Genomic DNA, 21649 nt, shown 5'->3' on the forward strand with positions numbered 1-21649 from the left:
CCCTTTTTGGATCGACTGTATATTTATTGCCAAGACAATCCATGCCTTGCCACCCACGTATTTGTACAGATCCATTCTTGTGCATGTAGACAGCAAGCATGAACGATTTCCACCAGTTTGAAGGCTAAAAGGGAAGTGTGGTAAATTCTTCACATTTTTCTCACAATTTGATATGATTTGGACAATTTGATTTTGAACTAGCTGTTTTCTCTTATTCCTTGTTCCCCCAACCTCTTCCTCCTCTCTCCGTTCTCTCTATTCACCTTCCTCATCTTCCCACCCGATGTACACCTCCCCTCCCTCCCTCTCTTGCCCCACCCACTCGCCCTTCCCCATGTCATCCCCGCCTCCCCCATCACTTTCCAACTGCAGATGACTTGAATACAACCAAGGAGAAACTCCTCCGGATGCAGATGGAGTATGACCAGGCTCTGAGTGACCTGGGAGATTTCTGATGACCCTGTCTCCGTCTTCAGGAACCCCCCCCCTCTAAACATCTACAGTGATTGCCGGGACTGTCATCTTAGCAACTGCATCTGGATCTAGTGGAACTTAGAGCTGCGAGCACGTTATCCCTTTTCCCCACCCTCCCTCGTGATGTGTTTGTCTGTCCATTAGTTTTTAACACCCTAACCAATTTAAGTAATGAAACGTAGGGTAGAAACATGACTGTAAAAGTTCACTGGCCCCATCGAAGGATCCAGTGCATCATGGCTGAGATCATTCTCAAGAAGATATGGAATATTTTCCTTTTACATCTGTGCCATACATTTGAAAACAACCAAGGGTAGTTTCCATTCTGAAGTTTCTGGCCACCATGTCCAGAAGTACATTTTTTGGTAAGAATTCAGTCATCAGTCTCTTTACAAATAAAGTAATTGTTTTTAAAAAGACACGTCAGTGTCGCATCGATGCTGGAAGCGCACACCTTGAAGTGAATTCTGAACAGAGGTGTGTTGGTAATGTGGCATGTGCTTATAAAGTTCACAAACTGTTGCCCAGGTGGATTGTGGAAAACAAGGAGGCTATTCCATACCTTCTCCATGTTCGTGGTGCCATGTTTTAAAACCATTTTGACGAAGAGAAAAAAGCTGTTCTCAGACGATGCCCTCAAATGCATGCCACCGCATCGTCTGCCAACAGCCTCATTCTGTCAGAATGGTTGGCAATTGCACAACGTGTACAATGTTGTAAGAATGGTGGTGGTGGTTTGTTTTTTTTTACCCTGCACTTCATGTGAGTATCTCTTATGACACTACTTGGTGTACCAGTAGCTAAGTGATCTGTAAAGTATGTATTTGCTTGTTTTCTTTCCCTAGCTTATGTAAACAAAACATAGACTGTAGGTTTTCCACAAAAATTAAGATATTCAGAATTTTAAAGTTTAATTTTTGTACTTACGATAATGGTAATAATACATTCATTCCAAGTTGCATAGTTTAGGCTGTATTATAGTTCTTCTGTTTTGTTTGGTTTGTCTTTACACTGATGGTTTGTGCCTATGCAACGTGTATTACTGCATTCTCTATTTTTCTCTCTCCAATCCCATTTCTGTTGAAACCCCCATTCTCGTCTGTGCCACCTTTTCCCCATCCACTTATCTCCCTTTGTTCTGCAAACACCATTTTAAATCTGTGTCTTTCCACCTCTCCTGTTACTTATCTCTGGTTTCCTTCATGACACTCTACTACTATCCATCTTCTTGTCTGTTCTCCCCTTCCTGTCTCGACCTTGATGTCTGTGTCTGTCTGTACTGGTGTGTATAACGTGATCCATGGCAACCTTTCATCTTACATGTGGTATCTTCCATCTTGGCAACACCCCCCCCACCCCGTCTCCTGTGGCATCTCTCTTTCGTCTCCATCCCCGCGGCAACGTCTTCCTAATTTTTTGTCCTCCTCGTGGCATTCTCCTCCTCCCACCCGACAGATGAGCTGCTTCAGGAGAAGGAACGTCTGAAGGGGATGACGGACGAAGTCGAGAGGGTCATGCAGGAACTGGTGGAGTACTAAGCACCTCCCTCACTATCTTAATCCCTCCCCCGAGCTGACCTTCCCCTCCCCTCTCCAAGGCCTGCCTTCACCACCGAAGGGGATGCACCATTCTGACCGTCTGGCCAAAGGCCAGGGGTTTATTGTCATGGCTGGCATAGCTAAACTAGTCGTCACCCTTGTTGATGTTGCATGAGATAAACTTTGCACAGTTTGCAGCAGAAAAAAAGTTCCTAGTTTATTTCTGACTCTAACAGGCAGTGTGAAAGCTAAAGTTGCATTCTTGTGTGGGGGAGGCAGCCTAAATTCCCAAGTCCATAAATATTAATATTTCCTTTTCTGAATTGGGAAAAAAGAGCTTGTTTTTCTTTTCTTGCAAAGTGTGGTTTTCTCCGCTGTACTATGTTTCTTTAAAAAAAAATTAGTTAGTTGCGTTTTTGAAATAGCTGAATGTGTCCCTTAAATTAAATGATTCTGATATATGTACCTCAAAACTCCAAGGGACTTTTATTAGTGGAACAACATCAATTGGTATCTTCATGAGGCACTTATGCAAAGATATCCTCATAATGGAAGAAAATTATTTAAATTTAGGGCACAAAACTTCGCCAGAAACATACTTGAATCCCTTGATGTATTAAGACTAATAATTTGATGACTTCTGGTACGATTGTCATTAATGGTTAAAGGAATCATGTAACTTGAAATCTGAGATTTGTATTTGATGTATTAGCATTTGTAAATTGCCTTTTTGCAGACAAGAAAAACAAATATAATCTTAGAGTGTCTGTTGTCTTTATGTTTCACATAGAGCCATGACAGCTGTTTCTTCGTGTTTTGTGGTAATAATTTTTTTTTAACGACTGAATTGCTTATTACTTCTGACTGATAGTTATTAACACCAGGTACGTAAGACATTGATGGGTGAAAAAAAATTGTAGACTTGCAGTTAAAGGACAGTGTAATTCTTGCTGGAATTTTCTGAAATGTTAGCAATGAGTCAAACATGCTGATTGGTGAAGTCTGCTACATTGAGCCTTAGGCCAATCACCGTGATCGTTGCTCTTTGGAACAGATCTCTACAGATTTCAACTGTTCATCATCAAGATATGCGTATAATCATTTACATTTTTCTTGTACATTATGGGGCATGGTATTCTTTTCCAGATTTTCAAAAGCATAAATCCATCAGTGGGTTTATACACTAGATTTTGACAATTTTTATAGGTTTCAGAGTTTGTTTTGATGTAGTCATTTCACAAGTTTTAAAATGTAGGGAGGCATTGATGAGGAAGCGTGTTAGAATCTTCACAGATTACTTCATATGTATTGAAGAATGTAGCATTCAGTTCATGCCTACAGTTCAAGTACTCATGCGCTTGACGGGCAATAGCCTACCAGAGCCACTGTATCATGCGGTATTGTGTAGGCTCCATGTAGCATATGTAACATCAATCCTGATTGGTCCGTGAGTGTATCTGCATATTGCTCATCTGAGACTTGAGATTTTGTACTGGGCTTTACCCATTCCTGCATTTTTTTTCAAAAACGAGAATCTGGATGTAATGAATGGCTTTGTAGTGTGTGCGTGCTGTGCTTTTTTGCTGGTAACAGAGCAACTTCATGCTGTCAGTTGATGCTGTAACCGTTGCCTGGCTCTGGTAGGCTTGTTGTTGGAGTCCGCTGGCCTGTTCATAACATGTTTTATTGACAACCAATCATGAATCAGGACCCTTGGTAGTTTTCATCTGAAACCATGCACCATTTTACCAAAGTATTGTAATAATTGTAATCTAACTTTCATTTATTTTTTATTGAAACTTCAGTTATTGTATGATTGTGCATTAGAGGCAAGTAAAGAATGAGGCCAAGTGGAAAATCGTGTAGTTTTATCTATTAATATAGTGTACAGTTATTGTCTGTAGAATTAAGGGAGGTACCGTAATTGTGAGGTAATCATGGAACTTCTATTTTGTTCTGTCAAGATATTGGAAAAAAATGCGGCGAACTTAGCTTGCACATCAATATATTAATCATTTCAGACAACTGTAAAATTTTCTTCAACTATTAAGTGTTGCATGACAAATTTGGTTTGGCTGCAGAGTTGTATTTCACTCGAAGAAAGTTGTAGTGTTGAATTTGTATGCGGCTATATAAAAAAAAATCCAGAAAGTGAGGAAAAAAAATAGTACTAGGAAGACTTGCATGCTTCTATACTTCTAACCTCTCCTATTGTAGACAGTGGGAAAAGTCGGTGTGAATGTCTGTAATTGAGCCGTAAATGTCAACGAGGCATCAAGAAATGACGTACACCTGAAAAAATTAACGCTCTTATTGAGTCCTTAGCTTACATGCTGTTCGTGCAAGCAGTGGCAACAAGTGGACAGGCAAGCGTCCCGCTATTGGTCAGTTGGACCCATAGGTCCGCGTAACATATAAGCCAACTTGAGTGTGGCCAACAGAATTGTGTGCTGCCATTGCTTTGTCTTAATTACAAATAAAAACAATACTGTCTCGTACACCAAAAAGCAATGCCTTGTTTCTTGTTTGTTTTGGTGTTGTGTATATTTTTATCTAGCCAAGTGGAATGAAATCCCAACATTCTACAAGTAGGTTCGATTCTATTACACAATCTTTGCTGGAGGGACTTATCAAGTTAACTCGGACCAGCAGGATTCTACACGTAAATGTGTGTACACCTGTGATCTCATTAGTACATAAACGGGCGTACCCTCCTGAAATTGCACATCGACGTTGCTAATTTCAAATTGACCCTTTTTCAGATCCCCATGGCACTCAACTCAACCGGGGGCGCCACCTTTCAGTGGTGTGGTGTTTGGGGGCAAGATTTTGTTAGCCTCGTTCAATATCCTTTCATTCGTATGTTTGTTTTTTTCTCAGTGGGGTTCACCTGGGGCACCCCGAATTTGGGGGAGGGGCATGTGCCCCCACGCAGCTCCCGTAGTTACTCCACTGATTTATGGTAAGGCTCAACGAAAATTCAATCACGCAATCATTTTACTTGTAGACAAATCCGGAGAAAAGACGAAGAAGCCATCACTGCGGGCCATCCCGTGCGCACAAAGTGGTACGCGAGCGTTACAATTTTCTCCAACTGAGTGTGTTGTGGCGTGTGTAAATCACGGACGTGTATAATAAAATCTGGACTCGCACTGCGCTTAATCAGTTTATAGTGTCATTGAATCCACTCACGGCCATTTACCGATCCGAATACAAAGCTTTCCTGGCAATGCCCGCCTTTGTTCTTCCTGACGTCAATAGAAGGAAGCCGCCCACGCTTTTGTATTCGGCTCGGTAAATTGGCCGCTGGTTGGCTTCTTTTTCATACAAAGGCGTTGCAAGTCCAGGTTTTTTATACGCATCCGTGGTGTGAATGCGATTGCCTCGCAAAAATGGCGTCTCATAGGATTTGCCCATGCATGTGTAGCATGTGTAAATGCAGCACAAAATACAAGTAGGCATGTAGAAGGAAGGTGCTTGGGGATGAAGTAGGCCTGGCCTGACCAGCTAAAAAGAAGACAAAGATATGAGAGCAAAATCAAAGAACAAAATTAAAGAGACTCGACTGCTACATAGGAAAACCAAAGAGATGATTCTTTCGACCACCTAACTGTAAACGGCATATTAACCTTATCCTATACACCCGGCTGCTCCCTTTTAACACGGGCCCGATTTTGTTGAGCTGAAATTTGCATACCGCATAGAAAATGTTTGTTCTGCTCTGGTAAACCAGCCACCGTTTTTGACATTGTATTCTTCGGGACTGCTTCTCCGCTGATGTGTGCTTGGCACGTAATGTCGCCGATGCAACTAGCTTATCGGGCGATCAGCTCTGTTAATAATTTAATCTGTTTAGTTTCTACCGCACTACTGAACTTATATATGAATACTCTGAAAATGAAGTATGTGCGTCAACAAAAGAAATCACACGTCCATCATTAAAGGAACCATGTAATGTGTTCTCCCCCATGACTTGAATACATGAGGCACAGCTTTATTTGCGTGCTTTGATGACGTTCCACTTCCTGTCTAGAAGCGAATGGGAGCAATTTCATCATTTTGGATTTTATGCTGATGAATATTTCCATATTAATGTACCAAAATGTGACAGGAACGTCTGCACATCATTATCATCATTCTACTTTATACTTGGTTTTCATCTTAATAAAAACGAAAAAACAGCTTGTTTGTACTAATACAGTGGCTGATATTTCTTCAAAATGTTATTGGTCGGTGATTTCGAGTGATTATAATTATTTTGTACTTTTTTGTTGCTTTGTTCGTAAGGAGACCAGCAGGACATCAAAACTGCGCCACATTCAACGTATTCACAATTTCGAGCAATCAAGCAGGCTTTTGTCGTACACATGTGCTGCAAATCAGCTAGTAATTTCAGGAATACGCCTGTAATGAAAACCGTGAAATAAAAGGAAAAGAGTTACCCACAACCGTAAAGGGACTTTGTTACTTATCAAAACACGACATTAGCATAATTAGTAAAAAGATCAAGACGACAGAATTTTTTATTATATCTGAGAAAGATTTTGCTTACATCAGAATTTTGGTTGGAGTGTAGGGGGATATGAAATATGTACACAGCCACATGCAAAATGTTCAAAACTTTGTTCCTCATCTTCCAAAAATCTACGCTCATAACGTCATCCTCAAGAACTGTGGATAAATTTTGGGAAGTTTTGGGTTTCGTTGCGTGAAGTTTGTATTTTGGTGGCTCATTTCAGTTACGTTGGTTAAGCAGAATAAGGTAAGGTAGTGAGGTAAAGCACTTGACAAAGGGAAATCAAAGCCACCCTCGCCTCTCAAACTGTATGCTCATGTTCAACAGTACAATGCATGAAAACTAATGGTCAATAATTAAAGCTCTGATTGTCAGCACGCCTCAAGGAGCTATATACGCAGAGGTGAGTCGACGGTCCTTTTATGATCTACTTGTCCATCTAAATTGGGAAAATTTAAAAAATCAAGAAAGAAATCCCAAGTCATCTGTGATATCAACGTAATTTGTATAGACAGCTCACATAAAATAAAGGCATTCTTTTGCGCTACTGTAATTTAGCTTTGTCTAGGGTAAAGTAGGGCACCTCGTCCAGTGGAACGGGCACATTACGAAGCCAGTGCCCGCCTTCAAAACTCTCCCCTTGTGGCATGAGCCTCCATAGTCCATCGGCTGGAGGGAGGTAGACATCCCTGGAATACGTAGCTTTATGGACGATGGGAGCCACCAGTAGATCATTACCAATGAGAAACTCCGTGTCCATCTTGAGAGAGTCTTCATCGGTTGGTGCGATCCACCATAAGGGTCTTATCAGCGGCTGACCGGGCTTCACGATAGTCTCAGACCGGGCAATATCTAGCAATTTCGGCGTGATGACGTTCTCATGGAAGGACACCCACTTCTTGGAAATGGTCACCACTTCGTCATCGTATTGCCAGGGGGAAATGGAAAACTGCATCGACGGCAAGAAGGCAGTTATCTCCAGCCAGCGCACGTAGAGCTCCCGTTCTGGTTTATCAAGCCCATGGAATCCAGTATCATAGGCGTTGCCACCAATCATGTCTGGTAATATGTAAGGATAACCCAGCAAGCCGAATGTTAGCGCTGTGGTTATGAGTGTCTTCAGTCCGTTATCCCAGCCCCAGCGAGAATCCTTGTCCATCATCCTGACAAAGATAGGAAGATTCTGGTTCTCGAAGGCTGCTCTGACCTCGATTTGTCTTCCAAGGCGTGCTGCCATCTTGGCATATAGGGTTGTGTACCCGCAAGGGTTCACTAGTGGTACATGGGTCTTAAAATCCTTGGCAAGATAGTTGGTTTCTCCAGCATCAAACTTGAAAGAATCAATCCCGGTATCCTGTTTAAGTTTGTCAAGCCTTGCTATGAACCACTCCACAGCGTCTGGGTTGGTGATGTCAAGCATACCGGCGAATCCATTCCACCACTTGACCACGCCTTCATCCTTCCCTTTTTCTGTCACCCAATACCCTTTCTCTTTACCTTCCTGGTACGCGCTGGTATCCTTGTTGGCAAAGGGTGTCACCCAAAGAGTCACACGAAACCCCTTGTCGTGAAGTTTCCGAACAGTGTCTTTCATGTTGGGAAACTTTTTTGGATCAAAGTCAAGTTCTCCGTACTTTAAGGAGTACCCATCGTCTATTTCTATTTGACTGTTAGAGAATCCATTTGATACGATCTCATCTGCGTATGCGTTTACCACACTGTCACTGATGAAGACTTTGTATCTCGCCCACGTTGACCAGATAGGAGACTTGATCATTCTTTCATCTGGTAAGCCTTCAGGTTTCCCACCACTTGGTCCCATTTCGCGCCAAACCGCATCGTGCACGAGGCGCACGTTGTCATGTGAACAGACTGTGTAGTCTAACCGGTGCAAATTGTGATGGACATTAATGTACTTTGAGTTTGCGTAGTTGCTCTGAAAGCACAACATGCCGTCGCCATTTTCATTCAGACTGACATGCAAAGGAGTGTCATAACTTACTCGAATAGCAACCCCTCGAGATGACAACCAGTACCTGTCCAGAACTGATCCATAGCCTTTCAGATTTTCGTAAATGTCTGTGGATGCGAACATTGCAGTTGATTCACTGGCTTTATCTATGGGCCATACCTGTTCATACTTCTCGGCTGCTCCATACCAGTGAGCCCCTTCCAGAGAATAGCAGTCTCGTAGGGGAATGTCTGCAACAAACGACTTCCACTCAACATCCACACATGAAAACGGAATGCTTTTGGCCTCACTTGTGACGACTGATTTAAATTTGACTTCAGCTATTCCTTTCCAATGATAGCACATGGTGCCTTCTTTCCGCCCAGAGCATTCCTGACCTTTTACACTGGGATTGGGGCTAGCACCTAGAATGCCCCTCAACACTGTATTCCCTCTGAGGTTTTTAATTGATATTTGCCTGGTCGTAGTCCCAACACTGACCACAGTTTCTATGCCGGTCGAAGGACTGACAGAGTAAGCCCGGTTCACGTTGAAGAAAATACTGGAGATAACACGAACAGCTGTCACGCAGAGTAACAGCGCAACCACAATCCGAGTAACGAGTTTCATTGTACTTGTCATTTGGGAAGAGAAACTGCATTTAAATGGTGCAGAGAACCTTTTTCACATCGGAGACATTTGTCCACCTGCCTGTGGTAGTGATGCTGCTGCGATTTCCTCTCAGTGAAGATGTAATGAATATTTTCCCGAATATTGCGTAGCATTAGTTACCATGTTATGCTATACGCAGGACTGTATAGCTACAGTATCTCCGGTTTTCAAGGACAGATCTACAGTAACATTCACAATGGCATTCACCAATCTTTGAAATTATAATAAACCTTTAGGTATGATACTGGCGGAGTCAATGCAACTATCCACGGAACCACTCAACTATTTATTGACTGATTGATCACCTGATAGCAAAGCGCAGTAGAGAGGCAGTACGTGTATCGGCTTCTCTACAGTACTGGTTTGAAAATCTCCTGACGTCAGGTGCTTATGCTTTTGCCACAGCAGCTTTTGGTCAGGAACCAGACTAGACCGCAACATAGGCCTGCATACCACGTGGAACAGTCGATTGTAAAAATACATGTACATATGCCCCGCAGTACAAAATGAAGTCAGACTCGTGAAACTGAAATGCTTCGAAATATTTAACGAAACTAAGAATACGACAGTACGTACGTGCACTGTACAGACGTTTATTAGTACTGTATACGTGGTACAAATTGCCCCCGTGTTTGCTTTTTGGCGACGTGGCCTGGAAAGAAGTTGTGTGGAGTGGTATAGTCCCATTGGGTTTGGTTTAGGAAAAACGATCTGTACCTTCATAATGGTGTTCTAAATTGTTCTGCAGTTGTCTGTTTTTATTTTTGAACTTTGCACCTCTTATTGATAAGCCAGCTGCAGCACTACGCTTGCTGATCATCCATCCTATGGGTACATGTGCATGTATGATAAATATACCCACCAACAGCGCAGGGCCCCTGCCACTGACCGATGGGGGGGGGGGCTCGACGGCATCCGCCGAGTTGCCGCTGTGGGTCGCAGATGGTTGACGAGTGGCAATAAACTTACCCGTTAGTTTGCCTCTCGTGGACCGCTATTGGACCAAAATAATATGGCCTTTCAGTGAAGTTGGTAGCTAGTAGCGCCTCAACAGACGACCAAGTCGCTTTACGCGGTACATTAGTCTCAGTTGTCATTTTAAAAGAAAATCACATATTCTTCTATCAGTAACAGATTGGTCACCGGAACAGAGCTTGATCTCTCAACCAAAAGAACTACCCTTTCTCTAATACATGTACAAATTTCAGTGAAAACTAAGCACACTTCGTGAAACCGATCTGAAGCTATTAGACCCAACATCGGCAAATTGTCCGTACTGCCTGTACAACGCCAAAACCACATACAACTGTATACATAATGTTATCTGCTGGAGGAGTGTGCAAGGTTTTATCAATTTCGTACCCACAAAAGCCCTCTAATTCCCGAGCCTTACTATTCCCTTGACGTGTATAATGCGTAGGTCTGCACGGCACGGACGTACACATGGCCCTGCACGGTAGCCATCACTGCATTGACAAAAATTTAGAATATGAGGTAGTGCAAGATGTATGTATGACATATGTCTGGGATGAAGGATGCGCATGTGGTTATTTTAAAAAATAACCAATATCATCAGAAAGTATACAAAACTGGCACTAGGCGACCCTATTCAAAAACAAATATTGAAAAATTGAGAAAAGTTGTCAGAATCGTGTAGCATGTCGGGAAACTCGTAAAGAAAGGTGGTTAATACATTTCAAATATTTCCAAACGTGGATGACAATATCAGAAATACCCGAACGTACACGTAGGTTTGGAAAATTGCGGGTAACACGGGCGTTTACAATAGTGCGCCTCCAAGAGTTTTGCCACGCGTTGGCAAATTACGATGCGCGAAATATGTCGACCCAATACGCGTTTGAAAAGGGTCGACAGATTTTACGCGTTGTGATTGGCCAACACGCCGCAAACTCTTGGAGGCGCACTATTGTGAATCGCCCGGATTTCGGAATATTTCGCAAAAGAGAAGCATTCCTCCCGTTTTGTCACGTGGCTGTTGCAGCTACTGGACTTAAGGTTTTGGCCAATATGCAGCTGGAATCTTTTGGTCTGGGAACCAGTATAGCCTATAAGGCGACCTCTTTAAAGGGCGTAACTGCAAGAGTGTCCATGCTTGCTTTTGCGTGGTGCATGACGCGAGAGGCGTGATGCGGTGCGACTATGGACCCATGGGTCCAACGCACGGAGGTGTGACGCAAAACACAACCCGATGAGAGACGTGACACGTGACTGAAGGGACGGCGTTTTATGGGAGTATACAAAATTTGGCCGATAAAAGGTATACGCAAGAACACAATGCAACGGCACGGGTACCGCGACACCAGCGTGTGCAATTAGGGCCTATACGACAGAAATGGAGATAATTATGCAGATGGCACGCGACACGATGGTAGTGGCGGAAAGAACCCCGAGTCAAAATTTAATGCATCAACGTACTGTCTTAATCGCCCTAGCAACAACGACTCGCATGTTCGGGAAAAACGAACCAAGAACTGTTCAACGACTGATAAGACCTGATTCCCGGGAAGGCTACGCATGAAACATCTGACTGAATGTTAGTATATGTTACTGATGACTGGAAAATATTCCTTTACAAACATATGGAAAAAGAAGGAGCGGGAAAAAAACATTGATTGACAACTAAATCAAACAACATTTTACAGTTATAATGATTGATGAAGCCTTCAGGGCAAGTGCAGATTCGGAGCATTTAATGGGGGGGGGCTTATTTTGGAGGGGCAGAAAAATTTGAATGTTTTTCATGTAACTTATCATGGCCTTTCTGAGCGGTGAGGCTACATTTAAATGCTTTTCAATCGGTTTTTGAAGGAAAGGAAGTGCGATAAATATGCCCTTTCCTCGACCACTCCCCCCCTAAAAATTGCTCCTTTGGGCGCATGGGGGGAACCCTCCAGCGATTTTAGGACTTGAGTACTTGAGACTTTGCCTAATGCCCTCTGACTCGAGTATCCCAAGGAACTCGTCGAACCCCTACCTCGCGTAGCCGACTCTTCGCCCCCGCCAATGACATTTTTGGGGTATACAAAGCGATGAAGAGACAGAGGCTGGAATGAACCATTTTATTACCGTCTTCAGTGCATTAAATATAATTCATGGTTAATGTCATTTTTAATTTAAGCTCACATGGCCGTCCAGCCAGTCAGGAGCTATTTTACGATCATTGTTTTTCTCAGTCTCATCCCAATTGAAACTGAGTTTAACATTTAATAGCATTTAATAGCATTATAGTTTATACGGAACAAGTTTGGCTAACTAGCATTGTCTAGAGTAAAGTAGAGTACTTCATCAAGAGGAACAGACACATTATAAAGCCAATGTCCGCCTTTGAAACTGTCTCCGTGTGGCATGCGCCTCCATAATCCATCGGCTGGAGGGAGGTACACATCCCTGGAATACATAGCTTTATGGACGATGGGAGCCACCAGTAGATCATTACCAATGAGAAACTCCGTGTCCATCTTGAGAGAGTCTTCATCGGTTGGTGCGATCCACCATAAGGGTCTTATCAGCGGCTGACCGGGCTTCACGATGGTCTCAGACCGGGCAATATTTAGCAATTTCGGCGTGATGACGTTCTCATGGAAGGACACCCACTTCTTGGAAATGGTCACCACTTCGTCATCGTATTGCCAGGGGGAAATGGAAAACTGCATCGACGGCAAGAAGGCAGTTATCTCCAGCCAGCGCACGTAGAGCTCCCGTTCTGGTTTATCAAGCCCATGGAATCCAGTATCATAGGCGTTGCCACCAATCATGTCTGGTAATATGTAAGGATAACCCAGCAAGCCGAATGTTAGCGCTGTGGTTATGAGGGTCTTCAGTCCGTTATCCCAGCCCCAGCGAGAATCCTTGTCCATCATCCTGACAAAGATAGGAAGATTCTGGTTCTCGAAGGCTGCTCTGACCTCGATTTGACTACCAAGACGTGCTGCCATCTTGGCATATAGAGTTGTATACTCGCAAGGGTTCACCAGTGGTATGTATGTTTCAAAGTCCTCGACAAGGTAGTTGATTTCACCAGCATCAAACTTGTAGGAATCGATCCCGGTTTCCTGTTGAAGTTTTTCTAGTCTGCCAACGAACCATTCCACGGCTTCTGGGTTGGTGACATCGAGCATCCCGGCCAAGCCATTCCACCACTTGACCACGCCCTCATCCTGCCCCCTTTTTGTTACCCAGTAACCTTTCTCTTTACCTTCCTGATACGCGTCGGTGTCAGTATTAGCAAACGGGGTCACCCAGAGAGTTACGCGGAACCCCTTGTCATGAAGTTTCTGTACGGTGTCCTTCATGTCGGGAAACTTCTCAGGATCAAAATCCAGTTGTCCATGCTTCATAGAAAATCCATCGTCAATTTCAAGTTGGCTGTTGCCAAACCCATTGCTTAAGATCTCATCTGCATAAGCGTTTATGGCGGTGTCATTTATGAAGATTTTGTACTTCGCCCACGATGACCAAATAGGAGATCTGAACATTCTTTCGTCTGGTAAGCCTGCTGGTTTTCCGCCATCTGGTCCCATTTCGCGCCAAATCGCGTCGTGAACGAGGCGCACGTTGTCATGTGTACAGATCGTATAATCCAATAGTTGCAAGTTGTTCTCTTCGTTAGGATAGTAGGAATTGTCATACGTGCTCTGGAAACACAACATACCGTCGCTGTTTTCATTCAGACTGACATGCAAAGGAGCATCGTGGCTCACTCGAATAGCAACCCCTCGGGATGACAACCAGTACCTGTCCAGAACTGATCCGTAGCCTTTCAGATTTTCGTAAATGTCTGTGGATGCAAACATTGCGGTTGATTCACTGGCTTTTTCTATGGGCCATACCTGTTCATACTTCTCGGCTGCTCCATACCAGTGAGCCCCTTCCAGAGAATAGCAGTCTCGTAGGGGGATGTCTGCAACAAACGACTCCCATCCTACATGCACACATGAAAATGGCGAGTCGTTTTCTTGACTGGTGACAACCAAATCTATTCGAACTTCTGCAATTCCTTTCCAATGATAGCAGATTGTGTTCCCTCTCCCGAAGCATTCCTGACCTTTCACACTACCAGGAGAGCTGGAAGCTAGGGCTCCAGTCAAGACTGTGTCTTCTCTGACATTTTGGATGGAGATCTTCCCGGTGGCAAAATCTACATCAACCGGAATGCGCTTGTTGAGCGAGGAAAAGTCGCCAGTAGAGCTTGAGTGTCCCTTATCCACGTTGAGTCTAATTTCAGCGTAGATGGTACCAGCAGCTATCACACACAGTAACAGCACAGCCTCAATCCGGATTGTGGGTGCTTGTAAACTCCTCATTCTACAAGCAAAAAATGTCGTGCTTATGAAACACAAAACCTACGCTTGCTGCTTAGCATCAGAAGTCAGTTCAATAGGCTTAGGTTAAAGCTCCTTTGGCCACTTAAAAATATTGTCAGACATACATGTATCTTTCGTTGGCTGCCCAGTGCATATCGTTGCGGGCTGTTGCATATGTCTAGTAAACACTCATTTATTTGCAGAGAACAAAATTGATTGAGCGCGCCAGTTTCACGTTTTGGAAACAAAATGGCTGTTCGTAGTGTACAGAAGAGCGTGTGAGTACGGTACACCAACTGTCCGTGTGCATTGGCCACTACACCTACCAGTTTGTTCCAAACAATGGTGGCACTTACGCCGCAACTCTCTCTACACAATCTCTCTATACATGTACTGCTCATGTACATGAACGTGTGCCAATGTCCTACACAGCCCTGTCCAGTGCTATATTGCGCTGTGTGAAACGTATATTTCGCCGTAACGAACCTTCACCTCCAGTGGGTCAGGAGGTGCAAGCTATGAAGACATGTAATTATGCACGGCGTGTAGAACTACCGGGCTGCGGTGTAACTCAGCGTTCTTCGGTCACCGAGGCCGTGGTACGGTAATCTGAATCAACATGATGACTCAAACTAGATCGAAGGTCAACCACCCGATCTCAATGCATACCACGTGCAAGCGCGGAAATGTGCGTTTAACTGCTGTTCTCTTCAACAAGGCGGGAAGGGCGGAAGGATACTGTGGATATTTAAGGCTGGTGACAATTTATTTTCCTCAAGCACATCGTACTAAAATGTTTGCAGTCCTGTACATGTATTTGTTTCGACTTACCTTCGGTCGAAGCTTGTAACCGAGAACTTTATGTACATGTACATGTATCCTTCATGTACTGTACATGTACAGTATGAAGTTGTAACGTATACCATGGAGGTAGATGCTTCCCAGGCAATACATTTCATCGTATAGGGGGCCTACAAGGGGACGTAAATACCGGGCGGGAGCTCAGCTGGGGTCATGTACATGCATAAACTATAGGCATAGACCAGAAAAACCAGGTTTTTGACAGGTTGAGCCATTTTGACATCTCTCCTCTGTTTGTGTTGGGAAACATAACTAACGCCTTTTATAAGGTAACCTTGAACTTTCCAATTCAGCCATATGATGAAGAGTAAATTGAATGAAAACTTTATCAAACCTCACTAACGTTTCACGGTAGTGCAACTACTTTTCTTCATGATCAAGATTTATCTGTAATACTTTACTCCACTTTTTGACAGGGGATTTTCTGGACAATTCATAAAACCAGGGGCATTTTTCTTTATCAAGATTTGAGAGTGCGTATAACCATGGTACGAAAACAGAGCGTGATCCGACGGAGAAGATACCGTGAACCGATTCTCAAGCCATGCCCGAAACCGTCAGGCTTCCATACAGAGCTACGGCGGCTGTTTTCAGTGTGCCCTGTGTATTTTCGACGGGAGAAGAAACTGACCAAGCCCTAAACGACATATTCAGATTGCAGGCAGCCCGAATCTGATAATGCTCGGTTGAACAAGTGAGAGCCTATTTTTTTTTGTTTTATCCCAGTCGTGGTTATGCATGTAACCATATTTAAAAATGGAGGGGACTAAATAACTACAAGGTCTCATCCGCGGCTAGTCACTTGGCAAGGATTGTACTGATAAAGCATGCGCCGTATCCATAAACCCAGAATTTATGCCCATGTCAATGTATCTCACAGTTGTGTTTAATTATCTTATCCTTTTCTCTTATTCTTTGATCATGTGCTTAAGTGCTTTACTGCGTCAATTTGCACTGCCGAGTTCGTGAAAGGAAAAACAAATAGTGACCTACCAAAAATACTTCGCTGTACGTTCATCGTGATGAACCTAGCTTGAAGAACGTTTTATATCTTCACAAAGAGTCCACTATTTTTGGCACATCATACGATGATCATCGAGAAAGGTCATGTTTCGTGCAGCTATATAAGAACTCCTTGCTAACAGTACACAAGGGGGAAATAAATACAACTTTATAAGAGTCGGGACATTCTATAGAGACTAGACGTTTGAGGTTAGTGGGGAAACACAAATTGACAAATAGAAACAGCATTTGCAATTAACCGTGAAACACAGTCAATCATCTTTAATGCACGTTTAACAATGAACACTGGAATTTGCAATTATATCTTTTTATTTTCTAGTTAAGGCTTATACATTAATTTTAGATGATTATCACTGCAGCACCACTATACCTATGATGGTGTTGATGTTTCTGCTGTGTTGTACGAGATATAGTTGCAATGTTCAAAATCAAGATTAAAATTAATGCCATTCAATATATACACAGTATGCAGTACGTTTGAGATATTCATCGATTTCCTTCAGAATGGCTTGCCATCACTGACCAATATAAATAAGGTTTAAGTTTTAATGACAACGAAGGGGGGTGGAACTGAAAAGTAAATAACAACTTTGAAGGGCGTGCACGACTAAATCTGTTGAACTGAATCTCTGAAACGTGCAGTGAGCAAGTCCTTTCTAACAACAATTCCAGGGATTTTTGGAATATATTGATGATGCTACTATAAGTATCTATATGTATAAGCAAATCATTGACGTAAGATCAGGAACAAGCTTCTGAGCAACCTCATCATCCATAGTTGCAAGAAGTCTTACTGCCAGAAGTCAGTGCTATGTGCTTCTTTGTTGATTTTGTCGGTGCGATCTTATTTTTAACCAATCAGACATAATCGATTTCTGAAAATTAATTGGAACAAATTCAATCAAGGACCAGCTGTTAACTTGTGGTTGGTTCGTGACGCACCGAGCGCATTCGCAGTGAAGTTTTAGTGCAAATGACTGTAGTTAACCGTTGCCAGTCCTTTAGGCCCGTGGGGAAAATGGTGGTAATAGGAAGGGCAAACTATAACAAATAAAAGTGAAAATTATCCTTTACTGGTGACGAACTTATATGTTCTGTTTTCCGCCACTTTGTCTTTCTTTCTACACTGTGTTATTAAAAATGGCTATGGCAACCAACAACACGACCAACTTTGGTACGCTGGTATACCAGCGTCGACTAGCGTGCATTTGATGAGAATTAGTCGAACTATGTTTAACTATGGTCTTAGATTGGACTTGCTCCCGAATTATTACTTGTGTACAGATAATATACCGCAGATAAAGGCACCCTCAGTGTCAGGATAAGGCTCACTGTAAACCATTCAGAGACATCCCTGTACTTTTGTGTTAATTTAATTGGGCAATTCACAGGACTAATGTTAAGTAATGGGCATCCAAGAATATAGGCCACGTAAATATGGATTCCGAAATATTAATTTTAGCATCAATATTTCAGTTAACTGAATTTTTCGAGGATAAAGTAAGCTGCCTCATCAAGAGGAACCGGCACATCGATCAGCCACTGCCCACCTTCCAAAGTATTTCCTTGTGGCATGTATTTCCAAAGACCATCGGCTGGAGGGAGGTATATATCTCTGGAGTATGTAGCGTTATTGACGATGGGAGCTACCAGCAGGTCATCCCCAACCAGAAACTCGGTGTCTATCTTGAGAGAGACTTCATCAGTTGGTGCGATCCACCATAAGGGTCTTAACAGCGGCTGACCGGGCTTCACGATGGTCTCAGACCGGGCGATATCTAGCAATTTCGGCGTGATGAAGTTCTCATGAAAGGACACCCACTTCCTGGAGATTCTCACCACTTCGTCATCGTACTGCCAGGGTGAAATGGAAAACTGCATAGCCGGCATGAAAGCAGTAATCTCCAGCCAGCGTATGTAGAGCTCCCGCGGCGGCACTTCAAGTCCGTGGAATTCAGTCTCGTAGGAATTGCCACCAATCATGTCCGGGAGGATGTAAGGATAGCCCAGCACGCTGAATGTTAGCGCCGTGGTTATGAGGGTCTTCAGTCCGTTATCCCAGCCCCAGCGAGAATCCTTGTCCATCATCCTGACAAAGATAGGAAGATTTTGATTCTCAAAGGCCGCTCTGACCTCGATTTGACTTCCGAGGCGTGCGGCCATCTTGGAGTGCAGATTTGTATACTCAGAAGGATTCACTAATGGTGAGTATGTCTGGAAATCTTCGACAAGGTAGTTAGTTTCTCCAGCATCAAACTTGAAAGAATCGATCCCAGTGTCCTGTTTAAGTTTTTCTAGTCTGCCAACGAACCATTCCACGGCTTCTGGGTTGGTGACATCGAGCATCCCGGCCAAGCCATTCCACCACTTGACCACGCCCTCATCCTGCCCCCTTTTTGTTACCCAGTAACCTTTCTCTTTACCTTCCTGATACGCGTCGGTGTCAGTATTAGCAAACGGGGTCACCCAGAGAGTTACGCGGAACCCCTTGTCATGAAGTTTTTGAACTGTATCTCTCATGTTGGGAAACTTAGTCAGATCGAAATCAAATTCTCCGTATTTAAAGGAGTACCCATCGTCTATTTCTATTTGACTGTTGTTGAACCCATTTGACGTGATCTCATCTGCGTATGCATTCACCACACTGTCATTGATGAAGATTTTGTATCTCGCCCACGTTGACCAGATAGGAGACTTGATCATTCTTTCATCTGGTAAACCTTCAGGTTTCCCACCACTTGGGCCCATTTCGCGCCAAACCGCATCGTGCACCTGGCGTACGTCGTCATGCGTACAGATTGTGTAGTCCAGCCGTTGCAAGTTATTTTCGGGGTTAGGGTAGTAGGAGTTTGCATAGGTGCTCTGAAAGCACACCATGCTGTCGTCATCGTTATTCAGGCTAACGTGCAAAGGAGTGTCGTGACTGGCCCGAATGGCAACACCTCGAGATGACAACCAATACCTGTCCAGAACTGATCCGTAATCCTGCCAATTTGCGTACATGTCCCCAGACACATACATGGTGGTGGTTTCGTTCCATTTTTCGATCGGCCACAGCTGGTAGAACATCTCGGCGCTCCCGTACCAGTGAGCCCCATTCAGAGAATAGCAGTCCCGCAGTGGTACTCCAGCAACCATCGACTCCCATACAATGTGCGCACAAGTGAACGGGGAGTCCTCCCTTTCTTCGGAGGCAACTAATTCGATGTTGACCTCTGCTGTGTCTTTCCAGACATAACAGAGCCTATTCCCTTCGGCGAAGCATTCAAGACCGTTCACGTTGGTAGGAGAGCTCGCCGCAAGAGTGCCACTCAACACAGTGTTTCCTTTTAGATTTTTGATGGCAACTTTCCCGGTCGCTGCCTCCACGTCGACTACAGTCCGTATGGCAGGCGGGGAGATGGGAGAAGTTGTTGCGGGTGGGTCTTCTCGGCCAACGGTGAATACAACAGCACAAATGACGCCAGCTGCCACAGCGCACAGCAACACCACCGTTACGACGGCGATTATAATCCTCCGTTTGCTTAACATACTGAAGGTCGTCTAGATGACCACGGAGGACGAAATGGGACGACAAAGAAGACGAATAGATATATTCTAGCTTAAAAAAACGCCTGTCACCGGCTGCAGAACCTGCATTAGTGACAGCAACTTATGTCTAACGTGCAAAGGTGCAGTGCAGGTACGCTGGCTTGTCTCGTGTCTGATATGGAATCAAAGTCGAGAAATCCAGGTTAAGTTTTTGACAGCCGCAGTGAAGATACAAATACTATTTATTTACAATGCATCACGGTGCCTCGACAATGGGCACAGCCCACACTTTCATGATGCCTATTGTAAAAGGATCCACACGTACCGCCATTCACCCTTATCACAAGATGGACGTGCACAATGACCATTAAAGTGATGCGTGATTTGTTGGTTGACTTGCTTTATGGTTCGACCAATACGCAGTGCGGTTACTGTGAAAGCTCAATTTCTTTTTTGAATCAGAAATCCGGGTTAGGTAACTGTTATTTGCTTTGAAGATGGACGCGTTAAGAATGAATCCAAGGTCTCTGGCAATTGTTCTCCTCGCGTGGTTATCAGTATGACATACATCTGCATGTGCCGCTTGTTGACGAGTATATCAGCAGCGTACATACCCAGGTTGGGGGAGGGGGGCAAAATGAGGTTTTTCCCCCTAAATAACTAAATAAATTTTAATCCTTAAAAAGCCCTCTCTCCCACCCCTGAAGGTGGTACCCGTGGGATCGTTTTGAAAGTATAAGTGAGTTCAGTTGTTTAAAAAAATGGCAACATGTCAAGGGGTATATCTAACCCCCCCCCGCTACATCCACCATATTTTTCAGTGAACCGACGTTCATTTTTGTACCGAAGGTGGTACAAAAAAACAAACAAACAAGAAATCAGTAAAAACATGGCCAACTGGTTTTGGTCAAAACCACGACTTTTCGCCATCGCCTTTGCCATCGTTTCTGCCTGCGAGCAGTATCCCCGAGACAATGTCCTAGCCTTGGACAGACAAAAGGCTGGAAGATCACTGGGACATTAAAACCACAATATATTAAGAAACATTTGCGTCTCTTCGTTTCATTTGTTAAACTTAAAATGAACTTAAATTATTGATCGGTGGTCTTGAGAGTTAATTGTACTCATTTGTTTCAAAGTTTGCCATCTCCAGGGCGGGGGGGGTGTTGATATGGACGACCAATTGAACCCTGTCCTGATATCCCACACTGACACAAGGTCCGGCCGCCCGTATTGAAAGATGCTAACTCTGTCACTAAGTAACAGTGGTGGATCCAGTACTTATGGGGGGTATTTACAAAAGGGCGGAGGGCACTGGAGTTTAACCCCATCTTTAAAGCAGGGCACGTTTTCAAGATAAGTTTGTGCCATTAAAGTTATTAAATAACCAGTCTGGAGGTTACGAAATAGCGGGATAAATATTATTAACCAAAATGGGGGCACGGGTGCACGGGTCACATTGATAAGGCTGATTCCATCACAAAGACCCAAATCTGGATGCTTACGGTATATAAGGGGTCATGTTCGCTGAATCTAATGAAAGGATCACAAAAACTAGTTACATGTTTGAGGAAACACTGAGCAAAGTTTTTTTACATGAAGTGTAAGGTACATTTCGACTGTTCAGAAACCAGAGTAAATGAAAACACGACTATAAGCATACAAATGCCTCGTCAGCATTTAGTCTGTCACTGCAACTATAACGACGAGGGTCCATTTATTAATCACATTTCACTTCATTGTATAGCTCTACGACACT

General features: G+C 43.6%; 4 protein-coding genes across 8 annotated transcripts in view; 1 reads left to right on the plus strand and 3 right to left on the minus strand.

Moving 5' to 3' along the window:
• Positions 1-4519, plus strand: part of LOC110988751 (tropomyosin-1-like) — a 49096-nt gene extending 44577 nt beyond the window's left edge. For 3 of the 5 annotated variants that reach the window (XM_022252575.2, XM_022252553.2, XM_022252585.2), the window contains one exon: positions 1930-4519. In XM_022252575.2, the coding sequence (XP_022108267.1) occupies positions 1930-2012 (83 nt within the window). In that variant the 3' untranslated portion in view covers positions 2013-4519. Of the gene's footprint in view, positions 1-372 lie in introns of all 5 variants that reach the window. The other 2 variants (XM_022252566.2, XM_022252559.2) reach the window with 1 other exon arrangement.
• Positions 4520-5964: 1445 nt separating this feature from the next.
• On the minus strand, positions 5965-9617 carry LOC110988253 (alpha-galactosidase MYORG-like). Its single transcript, XM_087136454.1, has 2 exons — positions 7112-9617; positions 5965-6416 (listed from the first exon to the last, which is right to left on the minus strand). The coding sequence occupies exons 1-2, from the start codon at positions 9119-9121 to the stop codon at positions 6405-6407; spliced, it is 2022 nt and encodes a 673-aa protein (XP_086992580.1). The 5' UTR covers positions 9122-9617; the 3' UTR covers positions 5965-6404.
• A 2600-nt stretch (positions 9618-12217) lies between these two features.
• Positions 12218-15534, minus strand: LOC110988066 (alpha-galactosidase MYORG-like). Its single transcript, XM_087137118.1, has one exon. The coding sequence runs from the start codon at positions 14473-14475 to the stop codon at positions 12421-12423; it is 2055 nt and encodes a 684-aa protein (XP_086993244.1). The 5' UTR covers positions 14476-15534; the 3' UTR covers positions 12218-12420.
• Positions 15535-16586: 1052 nt separating this feature from the next.
• On the minus strand, positions 16587-20375 carry LOC147799044 (alpha-galactosidase MYORG-like). Its single transcript, XM_087137117.1, has one exon. It carries the CDS (start codon positions 19888-19890, stop codon positions 17836-17838), a length of 2055 nt encoding a protein of 684 aa, XP_086993243.1. The 5' UTR covers positions 19891-20375; the 3' UTR covers positions 16587-17835.
• Positions 20376-21649: the final 1274 nt, after the last annotated feature.

Source organism: Acanthaster planci, linkage group LG05 (genome assembly GCF_054643075.1).
Source record: "Acanthaster planci isolate LZ-2023a linkage group LG05, COTS_SCS, whole genome shotgun sequence".
Taxonomy (NCBI): domain Eukaryota; kingdom Metazoa; phylum Echinodermata; class Asteroidea; order Valvatida; family Acanthasteridae; genus Acanthaster; species Acanthaster planci.